Raw genomic sequence first — 23,142 nt, 5'->3', positions numbered from 1 at the left:
GAAGGAACAAAGAATCACTTTCCCCCTTATTTTCTCTTCCTTCAGGAAATGATTTCCTTTCTTTTTGTATCCCAAACACAGGAAAGGAACAAGTTTTTTTTCCTTATGCTTACTTTCCGCACTGCATTCTAAAGACTTTTTATCACTAAAACCGTAACCACTATCCCATGGCGACCACAACCTTGGTCACAATCCTCTGTTATCGATTTGCAGAAGCCACCACGAATAATATGTGCGTGTGGTGAATCTGCATTTCTGAGGTTTGGGTTGGGATTTCTTTATCATCATAGTTGACAAAAGAGAGTTATCGTGCTACTGAAATGGCAATAATAACAATGATGATTATGATAATCATTTAACTAAGAGATTTGCTCGCAAGAGAAATACTACAGCTGGGGCAGATATTCAGTAATGCAATTAATTTTACTACTAGTAATTTTAGAGGGTTTCTGATATATGTAATACAGGACTACCATGGAAATTTGACACACATTTGAAGTTTCTTTATGGTACATCTATTTATTCTACTCAAGTTTTCCATATACACAATCCTACATCTCTGCGGCAAAAGATTTACCGCAACCACATGTTTGTGTGGCATTAGGGTTCTTGAAAGAAAAGCCTCCACCAATAAGAGCATCACTGTAGTCCAATTGCATGCCATACAAGAAGAGGAGACTCTTTGGATCACAAACTGCAAAACAAGAAATAATAGGAGTTCAACATACAAGTTGCTGGGGAGATGAAATCAAAGCATATGAGTTACCATGTTATCTATTGCAAACACATCTAACAGTATAAATATAATCAGTTACTATTTGACATGTATTTTCGCAGAATAGTGAGAAGTGCAGCAAGTACGGTATCTGCACACATAATCTTGCACAACACAAGGCATATAAGATTATATATACTTCACATCTTCTGCTGAAAAATTTTGTTTTTCGTTCTATAGGAAACAAAGTCTGTTCTTTTACAAAACCACAATTAGTATCAGACAATTATTAAGGGGGGTGAAATTATTAATGCTAACAGAATATACAGAAAAACAGGCATAGATCAATGCTTTCCGAAATGAGAGCAAGAATCAACCTCAAATACTCTAACTAATGAGTCTAGCGAACTACAGCCCTCCAATCAACAGGAATTGTAAAGAGGGACCACAAATTCTGTGTGTATATATATATATATTGAATCCCAAAGTGATGCCCAAATTCTGCCTTATCTCAAATTCTGTAGATCAATGATCTTCCTATTTATCCTGCAAGATTGCAAATCTCACCCAGGAATAAAGCATGAGTAACAACATATGAAGCTAACAGCTCACTGTTATACATAAAACAAACAGGACTGCAGCCTCTCTCCCAAGCGAAAGCACCTAAAAAAAGATCATCCCAGAATTCACACCCTCTCTCCACTGCCCACTGCCAAGTGCCAACCTAAATAGTTGGGTGAAGTACCCCCCTCATACGATTGAGAAACATCATTTCAATGCTAACAAAATTCACATCTCACAGTTGCTTGAGCCCAATACTTAATGACAGCATGCTCTAATGAATCCTCCTTTGGAAGTAACCACCATGACCATTTCCCAAATAGGGCCTTATTAGACAGTACTCAAGCTGATACTATCACAGCACAGCAGTAAAGGAGGTTTGAAGGAGTTGCATTGGTTCTACAGTCTGCCTCTTACTGGATTTCTTCCTCCCTCCCTCCCTCCCCTCCCCCTCATTTTCTTTGCTTAAGCACCCAGTTTAACTCAATAAAATGTCAAAATACTTAACTTTGCAGCACCTTAAGAATTTTTGCATTCTACATTTCAATGAATCATTTACTTTCCCAGTCTCTGTCATATGTTTCCCACTTCTCCTCACATTAGAAACCTTCTCAAATATTTTGTCCTTGCCTCTGAAAGTACAGACTGTTCTTTTCATGCCCTGAGGTATTCTCAAACTCACTGAAATATGAATGTTTTCCAATTCTAAAAATAAAAACATTCTATGTGACATTTATATACCCTACATGATTATGAAGTCCACTAGCCGCTTAAGTCATCCTACAATTGGATATAGAAAACAGAGTATTTGTCTCAGGACCAGTCTCAGAAAACTTCAATTTCTGACTTCCTCAGCAAAATTGCATTGTAACATATTTCAATTGAGAACTGCGTCCAACTGTTGACATGTTCTCAGCAACTTCTGAATACAAAATTTTTAAAGTTTGAAAATTTGCTGTCCTATAGAAGACAAGAAAAACTCTACCACAGGTTCACTACACATCAAAATTCATCAACTTGCACCCTCACTAGAACGGACAATCAATCAATCATCTACAAAACCATCAAAACTGTTTTTAACAACTCGAAGTAGAAACTGCAATCACTACTCTAACTATAACAAATAGCACATATCAGTTATCTGTCACAAACAGTCCATCCTCCCTTGACTAAGAGAACGAAAACAAGAAAGCTCACCTATCTCAAAACCATTATATTCCATGATGGAATCATCTGGCCTTGCATTTTCTTTGCTCTCGAAGTCCATCGTATACGACATGCCAGAGCATCCACCCTGTTTAACACCAATTCTCAAGCATAAATTCTCATTACGTTCGGCTCTCATCTTATTGAAATGCTTCAACGCATTCTCCGTAAGTGAAATCGCAGGTGCAATGCCCTCGGATTTCGGCGCAGCTGAAACACAAATGCAGATTAGCATTCACCACCCCATAATCAAATAATCGATATCAAAACAAATACGAAATTCATAATTACTTTGCATAATGCATTCCAAACTAAATTCATGAAGCATTTATATGAAGAAATTATTGTTCTAATTGAAAAAGCTAACATCTTTGTTACACTAGACCTAAAATTTTCCACATACACATTTCAATTCAAGCAAACCATATCAAATCAAAACACAAATTGTACCGAACTGAGCACAGAAGCCAAGAACAGAGCCGAGCTTACCCGAAGTTGAAACGGATCGAATTGAAATGGGTCTTCTTCCACGGCTGAGACTTGTGGACGAAAATCTGAAGGAAATTGAATTCCGAGCTGAAGACGATACCGACGGGTTCGTCGCCGGCGGACGAAGAAGAGAGGATGGGCAGTGCGTTGTTATTGCAGAGAACGCCATTAATTTTTTTTTTTCTTTTTTTCTGCAATTGATTTTCGTATGAATGTAAAGGTTTGTATTTTGTGTGGCCTTAAGGCCATTTTATGTGGGGACAATTCCGGTGGGTAAGATCCGAGCCGTTGGATTCTCTGATGCCTGCTTTGACTAAGAGTTCGAGACTGCAGATCCGACCGTCCACTAGACTTTTCCGGGTTTTTTTTTTTGTTTGTATTATTTACGTGTGAGTTTGTAACACCTGCAGCTATGCAAATGACACCTAGTATCTTCTTATTTTACCTCAAAAATGCTCAAGGTTTTGGATTAGTAGTAGAACTGTTCTTTCCATGAAAAGGGAAACTAGAATCACACACACCAACATTAGCCTCACTGCCTCACTGATCAGTTGTACCCAAAAACTCATCATCCTTAGAATATCTTCTTTTTTTAATTTGCATGCCACTACTGTGGTCTGTAGGTTTTGTTCATGTCTGACTTTTAGGACACATACAGCAGAATCGAGAACTTGAGGAGCAATTAGAATGTTATTTTGAAAATATCTTCCAGGAAGAAACTGCACACCTTTATCGATCATCTTCTTGGTTTGAGGTTCATGAAGTTTATATTGGTTATCAGACCCTCTGCTGGTTGAACATTAGCATGGACGATTCTCAAACAGGAACCAAATATATGGATGGTTTAGAAGACTAAATTGCAGCATGGGGTTATTGCGATGAGGATGTCCACACCTGAACCTTCGATTGAGTCAAGATCCTGAAGAACTGGATGCTGCTATTTGTGCGTTCACAAAGACACAAAAATTTACCAACTTTGTGAGAACTTTTGAAGAGTAGATAGTTGCTTGGTTAAAGTATTAAGCTTCTAATATCCTTACTTTCGATTGAGAAAATGAAAATCGATCATTCTGTCTTTGTAATTGCATCTGTAATTTAACAAACAGTTCAGGCAAACAAAAGAAACATGTTTCTGTCACATGTCCTATGTATATTTCGTACATAATACCGTGGAAACTTGATCACTAGCTTTCTTAATTACATAGAAAGTAGACAACTTATTACACTCGGACATGGTGAATGGTAGTAGTATACACATGAGATAGGCAACACAGTAGCTTCCACTCTCATAAGAAAGAAAAATTATAAGAATTTCAGATTAAAAATTAGTGAAGATCGTGATCTCAACAATCACTTAGCATGCACAGCCCCCTCTTTGCTCTGCTTCTGAAACAGTTTCTGATATACCTTTGAAGTAACTGCATGGGAAACTGTAATATTAGCTGGTAAGGTTACAAACGATATATTCAGATAAAGAAAAAGACCAAAGGTTACAAATGAAGGATAAAAGTCATAAAACCAAAGGTAGTTGCTGCAAAATTGTGAGTGGAATGAAATACTGAGGTATATGGAGCAAATTTGTTCAAGTGTTTCATGAATTTTTCATTCTGTTGTCTAGATATATAAAAAACTAATAGTCATTAAATCATTTATAGTGTACTCACATGTCTTGTTCATGTTCATGGGTGAGTCCTGTTTTTGCTACACACAGAAATGCTTCATCAACGTTATAATCCTCTTTTGCTGATGTCTCAAAGTACGGTATGTTTCCCTTGGCAGCACACCATTCTTGGGCTCTCTTCTTAGAAACCTGCACAATTTGGGTACTGCTATAAATTCCAGTCCCAGAATAAACCCCTAAAATTTTCAGGAATGCATTTTTATGTATGTCCATACCGCTCTGCTGTTTCCGCCATCTATATCAATTTTGTTGCCGATTAGTATAAATGGAAATGCCTCAGTGTCAGCTGGATCTACCTGCTAACCGATGATGAAATAATGTCAATAATTGGAACTTCAGATAATCAGGATAACTTTACAAGCTAGATAGCGCAGAAGAGGAAAAATTTAACAGACCTGTTTAAGAAACTCTTCATGCCAGTTTTGAAGTGTTTCAAATGATCGTAGAACATTCACATCATAAACAAGAACACAGCAATCTGCTCCACGATAAAATGCTGCCCCGAGACTTTGAAACCTTTCTTGTCCTGCTGTGTCCCAAATCTGTCAAATATAAAAGCACAGATGTGGCAAATAGAACTAACATTAATTGATGTTTCAGGTGTATATATAGAGAATACATATTCTAGTAAATGAATATTTATTTACTCACTTGCAAAGTCACCACTTTGTCATCAATATGAAGTTCCTTTGTGACAAAATCAGCACCGATTGTAGCTTTATAATGTCGAATGAACTTCTCATATACATATCTGAACATTCAGTTAATGATCCACACAACCACACAGCACAGAATTTTGGATTCTGATTGATCACAGTAAATTGAAATCACACTCGAATAAGTTTGCATAACTCATAATGGAGCCAGTTTATCGGTTTCAGTTGAGTGCTTGCACGGTTAAGTCTATCGAGAATCTTATCATTAATTAATAGGGATCTTAAATAAAAGACATGAATACATGCAGTAGATCAGGAATTTCAAACTATATTATCAACATAGCCCTTTACAAAATAAGCCACATGCATCCTGCATCTATCATAATTCATAAGTAATGCACAATGTGGATATGAGAATTGCAGATTTAAAATTAAATGGTAATTGAGCTACACTTAATGATTGAAAATGAGCACTACTACAGCAAATGAAGGCCTCATTACTCTGACAGCTTCATATAAACATCCCCATTTCCCCACAACACACTAACACCTATTCAAAGACCCTTCCCTAACCTTCAACCATCTACATTAATGGAACCAACCCCCTTCAAATCTTTTAGCATATTTGCTAATAGATTTATCACCATTGTTGATAGATGTTGTTTTGGTGAACAATATGCACAGTGCCTTAAATATTGCAGTGGACATCACATTTCCCAGGTGATCACCCACAGAAAATTACAGTAATGATATAATTGGGAATGAGGGAAATAGATAAATGAGAGATAAAAAACTGAAGATCAGATCGATATTAAAACTCGAATAGTATAATCGAACTTCAAAATCAAAGACAACTGATCATTGCTATGAGTTACTGTTTCTTGCTTGTTGCAATGTAAATAAAAGGATACTGATTCATCAAAGAAGTCTTTCCCACCCTGAAAGTCACACAAAACAAGAAGAAATAAACACAGCTCATATATCTTATCAACGAATATGTGTAAAATATTCATTCTAAAAACAGAAAGAAAACCCCATTACAGCAAGGAAAAGAAGAGCAGAACAAGGTAGAATAACAAGTATGACATACCCGCTATCTCCGAGGACGATGACCTTAAGCAGCGTTCTTCGTTTCATAGAAACATCCATAATGCTCTCTACTACTTGATACACAAAGAAGATAAAGACTTCAAACTCCAAATTTGAACTTTGTATCCTTGGAATCCTATATAGAAAGATATCCTGGAAACTTGGAAAGTTGAAAAGATCACAATTAATGAAAAGGTAGGGTATTCCCAATGTGGTTGCAGATTCTCCTTCCTCTTTCTGGCTCAACCACAGTACCTTTTGGTTGTGATATTATTGCTTTCTTTTTCTCCTTGCTGTGTTTGAATGATACAAGCAGAAGACATGTGATCTTTGCCAACCAAAACCAACGTTACCCGCCAGCTGAGCTCTTTTTTTAAATAATATCCCAAATTATTGATATGTGATTATATAATACGAAGTGGTTAGTTGACTATTTGCTAGCTAAGGTCCTATGCCAGTCGTGCTTGCCTTAACATTTTTGCTTTGCTCCCAATCAACTCCTCTCAATCTGTTCGATTTTGATTCACAGGCAACACAGTTTTCATTCTTTAATCATAAACCATTAAAGAACTTCATTGTTTTTTTGTTGTTTTCTTGAGTATACAATATTAGTTGACAGTTAAGAAGAACATAAGATTGGTCTTCTAGCCGATCACCCTCTGAATGAAATCTGGATAGGCTCATCGTGTCAAAGACGAATATCGTCACAGGATTGACGAAGCAAATCTAGCAAACCTACCCCCTGCCCCATCGAAATCGAGCACTACGAATGGCCGGCATGTGAGAAGGAGATGCCAACAGTCTCATTACAATTGGTATTTCTGGAAAGGTCTACAATATATCACCGTATTGATACATTAATGCCGGTAGATCAACTCCCTTAACTGGAGACCATGTTGAACTAGTCACTACATAGAGGCACTATTAGTGTTCATATGAATTTAGCATACTTTATAGACTCATACATTAACATATCGTAGACAAACACTTGATACCTAATTAAATTTACCAAATTACATAGCACCAAAGTAAGCCTTTTCCTCCTAATGATTAAGATAATCCTTAACCATGCCAAGAGTGTCGGATCTAAAAAACCAACTAGCCGACGGCTTAACAATAAGCTCGCACTTGTTCATGTGCCAGAGATTATCTATATGTTACACGACTTTGGAATCAACATTTTGGAGTTCATCATTTTTTCGACGGTTTTCAGCCGGATGTGAATTTTTCTTGTCGTGATTGTAACATATATAGATTAATCTGGCATTCAATGTATCAGGAACTAGTACATCAATCTTAGAGGCGGCTCCAAGTTATTGTGAAAGGAGGAGACTGAAGACTAATCTAGTCTGTCAAAAGTGCTTTCTTGGCAGGATCCTAAAGTTGAACTAATAACAATATATCCCATAACAAATAAAAAGTTCATAAATTTTCATCTTGGTCAAGTGCAACTAATTCTTTGCACTTTCCTCATCATTTCCCTCCCAATCCATTGAGACATTATAAATAGTCAAAGGTCTTCCTAGTGATGTTTATCATGATATGGTGACCCCATGCATTGGATACTGACCTTTGCCTCCTTTCCCGGCCCCCTAGCTAGTGGAAAATTGAGCATATCTAAGCTCAAATTATCATTTTGGCTTTAGAGTACTAAATTTGCATATATATTTGCGCATATATATATAAGTAAATTGATAATTGAAATTGGTTTACTCATTTTATTTCATAGTCCCTTTATATATGGAGAGAATTATAACGGAAATATCAATTATAATGATGACATTAAATGCTGATTGATGGTAGTAGCTAATTCCTTGATTCCCTCTCCGTCAGTCACTTTGACGAAGGCACATAATGTGTTTTTCCTTTAATACTCCCCCTTGTGCCAAGTCAAAGACAAAATGGTGCATGAGTTGTTGCCTGACTAAAAACCTTGCCAAGTAATAATAAAAACCCTGTGGGACAAAAAATACACCTTGGTCGAAGGAAAAGAGCACAATGCACCTTTTACATTTGAGAATGACATGTGTGTGTTAGACTCCCCCTGACGTCTACACCTCCCCTTGATCCTTACATTAATCAAGGGAGCTTGAAAAGTCTTCGCATTCCTATGTTTTTCACATGTTTCTCAAATATAGCCTTAGGCAATGATTTGGTGAACAAATCTGCCACATTCTCCTCAGACCTTACTTAATTCACTTGAATCTTGAGGAGGGCCTGTTGTTGCTGATTGTAGAAAAACTTTGGCAATATGTGTTTTGTATTATTACCCTTGATATATCCTAACTTCATCTGTTCAATGCAAGCTGCATTATCTTCATAAATGCAAGTAGGCTCTTCAGTGGTAGAACTCAAACCACTAGTCCCTCGAATATGTGTAATGATAGCTCTTAACCATACACACTCACGAACCGCCTCATGTAGAGCAATGATCTCTGAGTGGTTCAAGGAGGTAGCCACAAGGGTTTGCTTGGTTGATCTCCAAGATATCGCTGTGTTCCCAATGGTAAATACATAACCAGTTTGGGAACAACCTTTATGTGGGTCAGAGAGGTACCCAGCAACAGCAAAACCAACCAAAATGTCATTTGGCGTTTCGGTGTAGTGAGTGGCGCTTTCGCCATTAACATTTCCTTTAGGGATTGCAGTTCCATCTGCGGTCTCTCTTATTTCTCTGTAGGGAAAGAACAGTCCCAAGTCAATTTTAGGTATCGAAAAATGTTCTTGATACCATTCAAGTGACGCTACGTTGGCGCTGAGCTAAGTCTAACTAACAAGTTCATTGAGAATGCAATGTCTGGTTGAGTACATTAGGCTAAGTACAATAATGCGCCTATTGCACTTAGATAGGGAATTTCAGCTCCTAACACCACTTCGTCATCTTCCTTTCGTCATCTTCCTTTGGACGAAATGGATCTTTCCTTGCATCCAAACTCCGACCGATCATGGGAGTGCTAGCAGGATGCGCTTTGTCCATGTTAAATCGCCTGAGCATCTTTTGGACATACGCAGACTGGTGGATTAGTATTCCACAAACTCTTTGTTCTAGTTCAAGGCCTAGGCAAAATCGAGTTTTTCCAAGATCCTTCATCTCAAATTTGGATTTCAAGTAGCTCGCAGTTTCTCTTATTTCATGAGGAGTACCTATTATGTTCATATCATCAACATATCTTATTTCATCAAGAGTACCTATTATCTTCATATCATTGACATATACTACTACAATTGCAAATCCGAAACTTGTTTTCTTTATGAATACGCAGGGGCATAATTCATCGTTCTTATATCCCTTCCCAATCAAGTAGTCACTTAGACGGGTATACCACATCCGCTCGGATTGTTTCAATCCGTAAAGTGAGCGTTTCAACCTAATTGCAAACACACTCCGTGGTTTAGAGTCACTTGACTTGGGTAATGTAAGGCCATCAAGCACTTTCATATATATATATATATATATATATATATATATATATATATATATATATATATATCTCTGAATCAAGATCCCCATAGAGATATGTAGTAACCACATCCATAAGCTGCATTTCCAGTCCTTCGGAAACTACCAAGCTAACTAAGTAGCGGAAAGTTATAACGTCCATTACGGGAGAGTATGTCTCCTCGTAGTCAATTCCAGGGCATTGTGTTTCAATCCGTAAAGTGAGCGTTTCAACCTAATTGCAAACACACTCCGTGGTTTAGAGTCACTTGACTTGGGTAATGTAAGGCCATCAAGCACTTTCATATATATCTCTAAATCAAGATCCCCATAGAGATATGTAGTAACCACATCCATAAGCTGCATTTCCAGTCCTTCGAAAACTACCAAGCTAACTAAGTAGCGGAAAGTTATAACGTCCATTACGGGAGAGTATGTCTCCTCGTAGTCAATTCCAGGGCGTTGTGAGAAACCTTGCGCCACAAGGCGAGCCTTGTACCTCAAGACTTCATTCTTCTCATTACGCTTTCTGACAAAGACCCATTTATGTCCTAAAGGCTTTACACTTGGTGGGGTTAGCACTACCGGATCAAATACCTGTCTCTTTGTCTGAGAATCTAGTTCTGCCTAGATTGCTTCTTTCCATTTAGGCCAATCTGCTCTTTATTGACATTATGCAACAGAGCGTGGTTCAATATCATAATGCTCTATGATTTCTTGAGCAACAGTAAATGCAAATATATCATCAATGTGTATGGAAGATCTTTCCATCAACTCATACGCACTCTCATAATCCATTAAGATTTCTTTGTTCTCTGGAATCATTTCAAACATCAGAGCGTCCTCCAGTATTGATTCATGGACATAACTATAATCAAAGACAATCTTATGAGAGGGATTCTCTACATTGATGATTAATTGATTAGTTTGTGCCTTACTTGCCCTCTTCTTCCTTGGGTGAGTGTCAATCGAACCAAGTGGCATCCCCCTCTTCCTTTGGGGAGCTACGGCCTCAACCACACCTCCACTAAGTGTGGTTACAATGCCTCTATCTAAGGCATCGTGCCCCTTGTTGGGGACTTCTAACCTTGCAGGCATATTTGCAGCTGGTATATATGATCTCGTCACTTTTACGTCACTTTTATGATATCAGTAAACACATCAGGTATCGAATCTGCTACGTTCTGAAGATCGATTATTCTTTTCACTTCACTTTCACATTGTGAAGTGCAGGGATCAAAATGAGACAGAGTGGGGACAAACCACGACAATTCCTGTCGCTCCCTTGGAAAATCTTTTTTCCTATCTCCCCCTAACGACAGGAAGACTCTCTCATCAAAGTGACAATCCGCAAATCTAGCAGTAAAGAGATCGCCTATCAAGGGTTCCAAGTAGCGGATAATTTTTAGGGATTCATATCCAACATAAGTACTTAATCATCCCTGAGGACCCATTCTGGTGTGCTGTGGGGGAGCAATATGCATATATGCGTAAGTGTGAAATGTGAGGCTCATATCCAGTTACCAACTGGTACGCAGAAATTGGTTGGCTAGCATTGGGTATGAAACGAATAAGTAAAGATGCGTGCAATATTGCATAACCCCAGACAGATATAGGCAGGTTGGTGCGCATAACCAGTACCCTAGCCAACATCTGTAGCCTTTTGATGGTGACTTCTACGAGACCATTTTGTGTATGCATATGGGGTACAGGATGCTTTACATTGATCCCAATAGACATGCAATAATCATCAAATGCTTTTGATGTAAACTCTCCAGCCTTATCAAGCCTTATAGCTTTGATAGGGTGACCAGGGTGATGAGCCCTTAAACGTATAATTTGTGCTAGGAGTTTTGCAAATGCAGCATTTCTTGAGGACAATAAAACGACATGTGACTAGCGTGTCTAAGCATCCACCAGAACCATAAAGTACTTGAATGGTCCGCATTCTGGATGGATAGGTCCACAGATATATCATTGTATCCTTTGTAAGAATGGAATGTTTTGTTTTGTGTCTTTAGCATAGGAATGTCTCGATATTGTTTTTGCTAAAGAGTAGGCTTTGCAAAGCGAGTGATTTGCCTTTGAAATAGTCAATGAGGCATAATGGGAGGGAGGTACTGCTTCTGGTACTTCAGAAGGCAATGGTTGCATTTGAGCAGTACTAGGACCGACACCTTGCAATGTGCAGATTTTTCTCCCATTTTATTTTTCACTTGAAAGAAGGGATGTCCATATGAGTTTTTTAAAATACGGATCATTATGTCACGACCGGGGTGCCCTACGCGGTCATGCCAAAGCCTGTATAAGTCAGTGTCCCACATTTTATTATTGGTGACAGCATAGGATTCAATGATCCGAATCGTAGTGAGGTAAAGTCCACTAAATTGACTCATAAGTTTCTCTAAAATGTGTTTCCTTCCACATTCATTAGAGGTAATACAGAGCTATTCAGTTCCATTCTCACAATGTGTTTCTACATGATAACCGTTGGCACGAATATCTTTGAAACTTAATAAGGTTCGATTAGCTCTTGGTGCATACACTACACCAATTTCGGAATCAGACAACACATATCAGACGACAGCAAACATTTTAACTGTCGTCTGATTTAATCAGATGACAGCAAGAAATATTGTGTCGTCTGAGTTTTCGAATTAGACAACAGTTTTTTCTTGGCTCTTGTGCAATATCATTTCAGACAATGGTTTATTTTTTTGATGTTGTCTGAATGAATTAATTCAGACAACAGTTATTATGTGATGTTGTCCAAGGTTCATTTATACAATGGTTGATTTTTGCTGTTGTCTGATTATTTTCAGTCACACAACTGTTATTAGGTGTCTGTTGTCTGATATCTTGTAAGTCAATGGCTACTGAAAGATGTTGTTTGATTTAAGTTGTTCAGACAATGGTTTTTAATTTTTCTGTTGTTACATGAGTTTCAGACAATGCATTTTATTTGATGTCGTCTGAGTTTTAGATTTTTTTTTTGGATACAATGAATAGCTGACTTTAATTAGTTAGGGTTTGACTTATACTTTTAACACTTATACTCTTTCAACTCGTTCCCTCTCCATTCCATCGAGCAAAACACCCAGTCCGCCTCCAGCTGAAAATCACTCTCTCTCACTCTCATCCCTCAGTCCCGCTCTCAGCCCAGCCCCGCCCTCAGCCCGCTCTCAGACTACGAACCCGTCTCTCTCTGCCCCGTCCTCAGCCCGCTCTCAGACCACGAACCCGTCTCTCTCGATCAGCCCCGCCCTCAGCCCGCTCTCAGACCACGAACCCGTCTCTCTCGATCAGCCCCGCCCTCAGTCCCGCTCTCAGTCCCGCCCTCAGCCCCGCCCTCAGCCCTCGATTAGTGTGAATCCTGAAATCCTGTTCGATATCATGTCCCAGTAGGTTGTTAAGAGATTTCAGGCAAATAGGCTTGAAGTGCGAAGTGTTAGATGTGTTTTTTTTTTGGGTTGCCCAAGCTCGATCTGCTCCGACTCATTCACCCTGCTCCCTCTGAACTTTAGGTACTCAACTTTGTTTGATTTTACTCTCTGGGTATTGCTGAATAGCCATTTGTGTGATTAAAGTCTGAAGCTTTTGATAAACTTTAGAAGAAAGATTGAAACTTTGGTTGCTGTCATTCAAATTTTGCATATTTTTTAGTTATATGCTTAGCTTTTGATAAACCCATTTGATATATTAAAGAAAGAATGAAATTTTGGCTGCTGTATCATTAACATTTACATATCTGTTTTATAACAGTAGGTGTAATTAGCCTTTTTAGCCTATTGATGAAGTTGATTCCATCTGAAGCAGAAGAGCTATCTTACCCCCACCCCACCCCTTTTTTTTTTTTTTTTCCAGATTTTGCATATTTATTACGGACCATTTAGTTCTAGCATTTGGTTGGGCTTAATTGTTTACCGTTGAGATTGGTTGGGAGTTTATGGATCCCTAAGTAGTAGTAACTGTTTTTGAAAAGGGTTTATTTGGCTTTATCAAATTGAAGGAACTTTTGTGGTTTCTCTTTATGTGCATAGTGGCCTATACTACTTGCTTGTCATGATCGTTGTACTATCATTACCAGTTGTTCGAAATCTTTGTCTGATGATCATGAGTTTTCAGATTTTATTTTAAACTCCTCATGGAACAATTTAAGATTGTGAGGTGTTCTGTTTTCAAGAATGAGTTCTTAACATTGTATTTCTAAATCATTATATTACTGATTGTTCTATTCTGTTCCATTGATGATTATAGACTTTAGTTTCAAAGAGTTCAATCAGTTCTATTCTTCATGGATAACCAGCTGTTATTCCTTCTGTTTTTCCTATAGAATAGAAACTAAAGAGTTTATTTGTTTGGATAATAATAATAATAATTGTGCTAGCAGACTCTAAAGGAAAAACTAAATGATAAAAGAAATTAATTACTTTCTGAGTTAGTTTGTCGACTTGATTGTTACCCTATTCGAAATCAGACGTGCACAGCTTATGGCCATCTTTGTAGCATCATGGAAATGCTCTGTCTCCTATTTGGCTTTCAGTTTTTCGCTATTCTGTTTGTAATGGGGGTTTTGGCATTATGCTTTACTACATCAGCCACAAATATAGAATAAAATTATATAGGGTTTAGAATCTTGGGTTTTTGAAGTGTTACTACAACCAAGATTACAATTTCAACATTTTTCACAATTAACTACTGTTCTTTCTCTTTTTTTTTTGGATATAAATTTCAGTCATGAGGACATAAATGATATTCAAATTTGGTTCGACATAGATATGACTTGGACTTTGATTCAGTTGGCTTCCCTTATTTTGTTTTCCAATTTGGACTTTTTCAAAGCAATACTCAATTATCTGAAATGGTTGGGACAACAGGGTAGTTAATTAGTTAAAGATAGGTCATGAAATGGGGTTAAAGGGTGTATGTCGAAAGAACGTTAAACATATAGCTGTACTAAAGTATATTGTACTAAGAAAAGATTGATTAAAGACCGTGGACTTTACTTTCAATTTTCTTTTGTACTTCTGCTTTTTTATATTTGCTACTAGCATAGTTGCTGCTATAACTGATGCATGTATAGAAACCACAATACATCAAAAAATATATAGCTCCTCCAAAGTTGATATTTCTTATGCTCTTGTTGCTGAGGTTCAACCAAGTAACTGCCTTTTGTTCTAAGCTAATTCTCATAGCTTTTCTGCTCATAGAGAGCGATCCAGAGAGATATCAAAGAACTATCCATAGAGAGATCGGGTGTGTGTTTTTTGCTTTGTAGGAAGTCTTAGTGAACTGTTACAAAGCATCATTAGTGTTTTTTTTTTGTCTATAATGTTATTTTCGTACAATTAGTAATAAAATTCTTCAATAAGTGTTTCATTTTATAAAGTGGAAATCCTTCATTTAATTTGTAAAACTTTCCTCCTACCTCTACTTGGTTTCTGATTCATGTTTTTTCTTGCATTGATGTTTTTTCTTGCATTGCTTTTGCAGCAAACGTCTGCGGATCTGAAAAGCAAAGGTTGTCAATTTCTGGGTATGGTTTTTATAGGTATGGATTGGTTGCCAAGACCATTTGCTATTTTCTGTATTGTTAATGGCTCCCAAAAACCAATGTTTCCTCAACATTCCTGGTTTGATTTTCATGATTCTTTCTGGCTTTTTCATCATAGAGTATAAATATTTTGTGTCTTTTGCTTCTCAGTTACATTTTTTTTTTCCAAGAAAATTCTGTGGGTAATAGCAGGGAAACATTGTAATGATTTTGTACTCTTTGACTGAATCTTCAAGTTCTCCCAAGCTGTTCATCTAAAACAAAAATGCTAGTGATTACTTATATATCTTGGTATTGAGTCAAAAATGGGATCTTAATGATGCAACTTCTTTTGTTGGTTCTTTGTTTCAAAAGTGTTAAAGTTTTGAACTTGGAGATAACTTTTGTATGTATTGTAAATTTGTCATAGGTAAATTTGATGATTGAAAAGGAATCTCGGCGGATGAACTAAGGAGGCTGGTGGAGGTAGATAAGCTTATTGCTGTGGCAAACTAGCTTAGATAAGCACTTTTGGTGAGTGTTGCTAAGCTCTCTCTTATTTTGTACTAGTGTAGCATATAGGTTTATAATATATGTTGTTGTGTTTGTTGATGTGGTTGTTGATTTCGTTATCATTAATATGATGCAATTTATAATATACATGTTCGTTGCTGTATATTTGTGATGATTGCAATGGCTGCCTAAGTGCTCTATGATTCTATGACATGCATATATATAGTACACTTGTGGATGCGATGAAATGTTAGGTATATTAAGTTGTTTTGTTTTGTGGTTGCATCCTTGGAATATTTATATGTTGTCTGGCTTTCATTGTAAGATGGACAAATCATGGATGCATGCTGATAGGAGATCGCGAGCTTTTGAGTTAGGAGTTGAAGAATTGATTATGTCTGCATTAGAGAGTGGTTGTGATGTCAATAAGGTTTGCTGTCCTTGTATGAGATGTGGTCATGGTAAATCTTGGAAGGCTGGGGTAGTAAGGGATCATTTGGTTGAGTTTGGTATTGATAAAACTTACACAAAATGGATATGGCATGGGGAACTCTCGTCAAATGAGAGTAGCGAACCCGAAGGGAATTCTGAAACTGTAGAAATGGCAGGTAATGACACTGTGGGGGGGTCTGATGATCATGAGTTTTCAGTAGACTCTGATGAGTTTTTAAGGTTTGTTGAGGATGGCGACAAACCTCTTTACCCTGGCTGTACGCGTTTTACCAAGTTAAATGGACTTGTTAAAACTTACAACCTCAAAGCAAAGCATGGGTTGAGTGATGCTTGCTATTCTGACATGTTGATATTGATTGGAATATTGCTTCCAGAAGGTAATGAAGTGCCAAGTTCTTTTTATGAGGCCAAAAAGAGTTTGTGTGCGTTGGGAATGAATTATGAAAAGATACATGCGTGTCCTAACGACTGTATCTTATACAGGGATAGTAATGTTGATGCCACTAGCTGCCCTACTTGTGGTCTCTCTAGGTGGAAGTAGGGAAAGAATAAAGTAGAAAAAGTCGGGGTTCCAGGGAAAGTGTTATGGTATTTTCCACCTATACCTAGATTTAGAAAGATGTTTCAGTCGACTAGTACAGCTAAAAGCTTGACATGGCATGCTGATGAGCGACTGAAGGATGATAAAATGAGGCATCCGGCTGACTCCCCTACTTGGAAGTTAGTGGACGATAAGTGGCCTGCTTTTAGTTCAGAGCCTAGGAATCTAAGGCTAGCGCTGTATTCTGATGGTTTCAATCCCCACAGTTCCCTTTCTAATAGATATTCTTGTTGGCCTGTCATACTAGTGACCTACAATCTTCCCCCATGGCTCTGCATGAAGAGGAAGTATATGATGCTCACCTTGTTAATCTCTGGACCTAAACAGCCTGGAAATGACATTGATGTCTATCTCCAGCCCTTGATAGATGATTTGAAGATTTTGTGGGATGGGGTTGAAGGGGTATATGATGGTTATAGAAAAAAGTACTTCAAACTTAAAGCAGTGCTCTTTTGGACCATTAACGACTTCCCTGCATATGGGAATTTGTCAGGCAGCATTGTGAAAGGGTACAATGCTTGTCCTGTTTGTTTACAGCATACCAAACCTCATAGGCTGGCTCATGGTCAAAAGATGTCGTATATGCGGCATCGAAGATTCTTACCACGTTACCATCCTTATCGAAAACAGGCAGCAGTTTTCGATAACACTGAAGAACGTGATCTCGCTCCTATTCCATTAAGTGGACATGAGGTGCTGCAAAGAGTAGAAGGTATGAACTGGCCTTTTGGTAAAAAGCACCCTCATCCTCCATATAAGGGTGCTGAAGATGAGAGTAGACCATGTTGGAAGAAGAAATCTGTTTTCTTCGAACTTGAGTACTGGAAGTTTCTTCCCGTTCGACATAATCTTGATGTAATGCACATCGAGAAAAATGTTTGCGATGCATTAATCGGTACATTGTTGAATATTCCTGGGAAAACCAAAGATGGGGTGGCTGCTCGTTTAGATATGGTGGCAATGGGTATAAGGGCTGGTCTGAATCCTAAAATTGGGGGGAAAAAAGAGAAATTACCTTTGGCAAGTTGGAATCTCATGTTAGAAGAAAAGAAAACAGTTTGCAAATCTTTTTTTGGCATGAAGCTTGCTGATCGGTTATGTTCTATTATGAAGAGTTTAGTGTCCATGGATGATCTACGGCTTGTTGGTATGAAATCACATGATTGCCATACCGTCCTCCATCACTTGCTCCCCATTGCAATTCGTTCAGTATTAGAGAAACCAGTTAGATATGCTATCATTAAGTTCTGTCTCTTCTTCAAGGCCATATGCAGTAAAGTCATAGATGTAGAGAAGCTAAAAAAAATTCAAGCTGACCTTGTCGAAACAGTTTGTGAGCTTGAGAAATTCTTCCCACCGTCCTTCTTCGATATTATGATTCATCTTTCGATCCATCTTGTTAGAGAAGTTGAGCTCTGTGGCCCTATTTTCTTTAGATGGATGTACCCCTTCGAAAGGTACATGAAAACATTAAAAGGATATGTTAGGAACCGTAACCATCCAGAAGGTTGCATTGCTGAATCATACATCGCCGAAGAAGCAGTAGAGTTTTTGGCAGAACGTAATCTAACTGAACCTACTGTTGGACTACCATCTAGCAGTACATCTGACCAGAAGGGGACGTGCAGACCTATGTCAGGTGCCACAATGATCTATCCAAGTCAAAAGAAGTTGCAGCTAGCACATCTTTGTGTGTTGCAGAATACGAATGAAGCAAGGCCCTACTTTGAGTAAGTCATGTGTTCTGTTTATTTGTTTTTAATTTTTTAATTTTTATACTGTGTCATTTCGGTACAAATAAATACATGTAGTTGGAGTTTACTAAAGGTTTTGCATTTTTCTTGTCTTTTGTAGTGAACATTTGGAATGGTTGAAGCATGTTCATCCAAATTTTAAAAAAAATAAGAAGTGGCTAAAGGAGAAACAGAATAAAACATTTGCGAAATGGATACAAGAAAAGCTAAGTACAATGATCTGTTTATTCCAGTACCTTTTATAGTTTGGGTAGATATTAAGTATAAATGACAGTTTAACTAACCATAATGTTATTTCTTTGCATGAAGGTTGCTGCTGGGTGTATTGATGATCATATTAATGTTTCGGAACACTTAAGGTGGATTGCTGATGGTCCTAGTTCAGAAGTACCAACATTCAGTGCTTACAAGATAAATGGGGTTAATTTCAACACCAAGGATCGTGATGATGTTCGAGCAGTTCAATGCAGTGGTGTTTCATTGTTCGCCAATGCAATGCTAATCTCTAGTGCGAAGGATAAAAACCCGGTTAATGATGATACGACTTTTTATGGAGTCGTTAAAGATATATGGGAGTTAGACTATCATAGCTTTAGGGTTCCTGTATTCTACTGTGATTGGGTTGACATTGATAAGAGCATTAAAATAGATGATTTGGGTTATACATTAGTAAATTTGAATAAGTTAGGTCATTTTAATGATCCTTTCGTGTTAGGTACAGATGTGAAGCAAGTCTGTTACATAGATGATCCTCTTAACGCTAATTGGTCTGTGGTCGTACGATGTCCTGATAGGGATTACCATGCAGGTGATGATGAGGAGGTTGGAGTCATTGAACTTGAGAACGAGCTGTTTGATACCACAATGCCTTCGATCGACACTACAGATGTAGATGGTAACCAAACTAGCAATTATATGCGGGATGGTGATGAAGGAATATGGATTGACTGATGAAATGTGTCAACTCTTAGTTTAGGGTTTATTATTGTTATTGTTGGCTATGTACTTTATTTATTTGAATTCGGATGAATCTTTTTTTAACTTGATTTGTGAATCGTTGTTTTTACTTGATTTGTTTCGTTTCTTATCAATGACAATGTTCCCTTATCTGTTAAGCTTTCTGTTTTCAAGATTGATTTTTTTTTTCTTTAAACTTGATAATTTTACAATAAGGTCAATATATATTGCTTTACTATATATGATCTAGCATGCCCCATTTATATTTAACTAACCCTCATGTGTTTTTGGTTGTAGATCATGGCTCCTTCAAAATCTAGGGCTGCCACTAGAGCAAGGCAGAATATTATCAATGCATTGAAAGTGACAAGAGCGAGATCTGCACCAGAACTTGCATATTCTGGTCAGTCAAATGCATCAGAAAATAAGCCATCACCAAAGAGAGCAACGACATCGTTAAGGGTCAGCAAGTCATTGACAAAGCATAAGAAGAAAAAGTCATCTGAGGCATCCAGCCCAGAAAAAAGCGGCTTAAAGTTGCTGAAGCGTGGTTGTGTTACAATGCACAGGATTGTGAGAAGGAAAATTCTTGGGGTAAAGTTGAAAGTCTTGTTTAATCAGAAGGGGTCGCCTTATGGTGCTGCAGCCAAGGAAATGCAGTCATATATTGGGGTACTAGCACGTACTAAGGCACCAATATGGAGACCTTCTTGGAAGCAGGTCCCAAAGGATCGAAAAAATAAGATTTAGAGGTGTGTCGAGGTATAAAAATACTGATCCTTTTCTTGATTAATATAAAGACTCCATGTTCATAGACTGGTTTTAATTTTTGCTTTATCATTTGGTTAGATGGCATTTGAGGTACCTCCGGAGGCAAGGAGAATGGTCCTATCTTCAGCTTCACAGAAGTGGAGAGAATTTAAGAGCAAGCTGACTACACAGTACATCATCCCACATAAGGATGAACCTGAATTGTTAGAGTATCCCCCAGCTGATTACAACTTCATCAAGAAGTCTCATTGGGACATCTTTGTAGCTGATCGATTGTCTGAGGAATTTCAGGTACAGTTTGTTTGTATTTTCATGTTTTCAGAACTTGGATAAATTATAACTACTCATGTTATAACTATAGTGAATTGAGTTATGATGGTCATTACTTTGATGGTTTATAGGAAATGCAGAAGGTGCAAAAGGGAAAGAGGTGTAAGAACAAGTACCCTCATCGCATGTCGCGTAAGGGATACGCAAATCTGGAGGCTGAATTGGTGAGCATATGTAGAGTGATTTACTTTTATATCTTGCATGCTGAGTTATTGTTAAGGTTAAATGGTTACTTATAGTTATATTATTTTGTAGTCTGAAATCAATCCTGATTCGGAAATCGACCGTGCAACAATGTGGATAAAGGCACGGCAGGATAAACACGGCAACTTCAAAGATGTTGAGGTAGAGAAGTGTGCCGCAGACATAGTAAGTAAAGTGTTATACTTGTTTTAGCTTATCTAAGCCATTTACTACAACTACATTACAAGATATACAACTTTAAATCAAAAACTGATTTAAATTAAATAAAATTTCTTCTTTTAGGAAAAGCTGAAGAGACAAGTGAGTGACGGTGAGGTGACATCTTGTGGCACTGATGATGTATTGACAAAGGCTCTAGGTAACCGTGAACACCATGGAAGAGTGCGTGGTGTGGGGGGTCATGTCAAGCCTAGCGTATATTTTAACCTACCAAGGCAAAAAAGGAAAACTGTTGAAGAGAGAATTAAGGAAGGCTGCAAGAAATTAATAGAGGAGGAGACAGAGAAAATTGTGGCACGAGAGAGAGCATATTGGGCTGCAACAATAATGAGGTTGGAAGCAAAAGTTGATGGGAAAACCCTTCCCATTGAGTCCCCTACGGCAGGCCAGAAGGACCATGGTTCTGGACAAGGTAGTTGCTCCACTTTGCGGGAGAAGTGTGCATTACAAAAGATTGAGGACGCTGCTGGTATCTCTGCAAAGAAGCGGTTAGACTTAGTGGATGACATTGCGAAGGAAGTGGAAGAAGATAAGGTTGTACAGGTTCCGGTGGAAGAACCAGCTGCTGTAGTAGTTCATGAGAAGGCTATTGAGTTGGTTGAAGTTACACAACAGGTATATATGCTCTAATCTACGACATAGATAAATTAATTAAACTATTTTGATGCATGTGTTTGATTTGTATATTAATAATCAGTGTTGATATGTCGAGTTGTCCTAGATGGCTGAAATGGTTTCTCTTGAAATATGTGTGATTGCATAAAACAGGAACTTAAAGAGTTCGAGTGCCGATTGGCTTTAGGGTCGATCGACAATATTGTTGCTATTGCAACCATTGTTGAAGTGGACGCTAATTGCGAAAACCAGACACTTCATGGTGTTGCTTTGGAAGAAGGGAATGTGCGAGTGTCGATTCTGCGTCCACTTGATCCTCAAGCTAAGGTTCCATTCCCAGTCAACGATGAGATAGTTACTGTCAAAGATGCTGTTGGGACTTACATTGCTTGGCCGAGGGACCTCATACTTCAATCCCCTCCCGACACTATGAAGGTAAACTAACTGAAACTGCAACTGAAGCATGCATGTTCTTCCATTGTGTATTTAGTAATAACTCGATATGTTATCATGTAGAAACAACCAAATAAGTCCAGTAAGGGTTTGAAGAAGAGGAAAATGCAATTAGGCAGTCCTGAAGAGGAGAATATTGACATGAAGAAGCTACCAAAAGATTACCCTGCACCTTTGAAGTGCTTGTGGATTTGGACAAGGGACAATTTGGCAAATGGGAGGACAATCTCCTTCAATTTGGAACAGAAAGTGTTTGGCATCGACAGGAAGCATTATCTGTTTAAGTCAGACATTCATGCATTGTGTACAATGACTGAACTATCAGGTGGAGTAATCTCAATGTATATATGGTAAGTTGGAAAAATCAGTAGGCTCCGATGAATTATTATCTCATAAATGTATTCAATATGTATACTCTTATTTGTTTTCAAATGTATTAAGGTTATGTGCTTTTACAGCTACTTGCATGAAGTCTTGAAGAGAGCAAAGATGTCACACATGGTTAGCTTTGTGGACCCTTCACAGATTGGAGCAGCTGGAAGTGGAAATACAACGGAAAGATCACGTTTTCTAGCAAATAGGTTCACAACTGCAGAGAAGGGCCAGATTTTTTGTTGCCGTATAATGCAGGGTGAATGACTTATCTTGAACTTGTCTAATTAATTACTTCAAACATGTCGTTTAGTAAGTAATATATATATATATAATAAAAAAAATTGCAACTGACTTAATTTCTTGGTATAAAATTATAAGTAACCATTGGATGTTGACTGTTGTCAATCCGGAGGAAGAAACTGTCTATTTCATGGATCCATTGCGGCGTCGACTAGTTGGTGGAGAATGGCAAACTGTTGTAGAAAAGTAAGTCTGACCAAGTCTCTGATTTTGATAAATTACTGGAAT

The 23,142-nt window shown here is 37.9% G+C and overlaps 3 protein-coding genes across 6 annotated transcripts; 1 reads left to right on the top strand and 2 right to left on the bottom strand.

The window, feature by feature from the left end:
* Positions 1 to 400: 400 nt before the first annotated feature.
* LOC112183310 (iron-sulfur assembly protein IscA, chloroplastic) lies at positions 401 to 3,191 on the bottom strand. Its single transcript, XM_024321649.2, has 3 exons — positions 2,972 to 3,191; positions 2,474 to 2,692; positions 401 to 694 (listed from the first exon to the last, which is right to left on the bottom strand). The coding sequence occupies exons 1-3, from the start codon at positions 3,138 to 3,140 to the stop codon at positions 552 to 554; spliced, it is 531 nt and encodes a 176-aa protein (XP_024177417.1). The 5' UTR covers positions 3,141 to 3,191; the 3' UTR covers positions 401 to 551.
* Positions 3,192 to 4,027: 836 nt separating this feature from the next.
* LOC112189241 (ras-related protein Rab7) lies at positions 4,028 to 6,741 on the bottom strand. Of its 4 annotated transcripts, none has more exons than XM_024328537.2 (7): positions 6,399 to 6,741; positions 6,220 to 6,246; positions 5,304 to 5,403; positions 5,048 to 5,194; positions 4,868 to 4,951; positions 4,636 to 4,781; positions 4,028 to 4,401 (listed from the first exon to the last, which is right to left on the bottom strand). In XM_024328537.2, exons 1-7 carry the CDS (start codon positions 6,455 to 6,457, stop codon positions 4,326 to 4,328), a joined length of 639 nt encoding a protein of 212 aa, XP_024184305.1. In that variant the 5' UTR covers positions 6,458 to 6,741; the 3' UTR covers positions 4,028 to 4,325. The 4 variants fall into 4 exon arrangements, with proteins under 4 accessions (XP_024184305.1, XP_024184306.1, XP_024184307.1 ...); XM_024328538.2 differs by having other exon boundaries at positions 4,029 to 4,401; positions 4,868 to 4,948; positions 6,399 to 6,739; XM_024328539.2 differs by having other exon boundaries at positions 4,029 to 4,389; positions 6,399 to 6,738.
* A 10,213-nt stretch (positions 6,742 to 16,954) lies between these two features.
* Positions 16,955 to 18,670, top strand: LOC112184079. The gene has a single exon (XM_024322369.1). The coding sequence runs from the start codon at positions 16,955 to 16,957 to the stop codon at positions 18,668 to 18,670; it is 1,716 nt and encodes a 571-aa protein (XP_024178137.1).
* Positions 18,671 to 23,142: the final 4,472 nt, after the last annotated feature.

This window comes from Rosa chinensis, chromosome 2 (genome assembly GCF_002994745.2).
Source record: "Rosa chinensis cultivar Old Blush chromosome 2, RchiOBHm-V2, whole genome shotgun sequence".
Classification (NCBI taxonomy): Eukaryota; Viridiplantae; Streptophyta; class Magnoliopsida; order Rosales; family Rosaceae; genus Rosa; species Rosa chinensis.
This window is presented reverse-complemented; position numbering and strand designations above follow the sequence as displayed.

What these genes read in the sequence shown, in the direction of transcription:
- LOC112184079 (XM_024322369.1), top strand. Translation starts at nt 16,955, where the DNA reads ATGTTTCAGTCGACTAGTACAGCTAAAAGCTTGACATGGCATGCTGAT.
- LOC112183310 (XM_024321649.2), bottom strand. Translation starts at nt 3,140, where the DNA reads ATGGCGTTCTCTGCAATAACAACGCACTGCCCATCCTCTCTTCTTCGT. An exon ending in TCGATCCGTTTCAACTTCGG is followed by an intron (nt 2,693 to 2,971) that starts GTAAGCTCGGCT and finishes TTTGTGTTTCAG; the next exon opens with CTGCGCCGAAATCCGAGGGC. An exon ending in ATATAATGGTTTTGAGATAG is followed by an intron (nt 695 to 2,473) that starts GTGAGCTTTCTT and finishes CTTGTTTTGCAG; the next exon opens with TTTGTGATCCAAAGAGTCTC.
- LOC112189241 (XM_024328537.2), bottom strand. Translation starts at nt 6,457, where the DNA reads ATGGATGTTTCTATGAAACGAAGAACGCTGCTTAAGGTCATCGTCCTC. An exon ending in ATGAAGAGTTTCTTAAACAG is followed by an intron (nt 4,952 to 5,047) that starts GTCTGTTAAATT and finishes ATCATCGGTTAG; the next exon opens with CAGGTAGATCCAGCTGACAC. An exon ending in CATGAACATGAACAAGACAT is followed by an intron (nt 4,402 to 4,635) that starts GTGAGTACACTA and finishes CTAATATTACAG; the next exon opens with TTTCCCATGCAGTTACTTCA.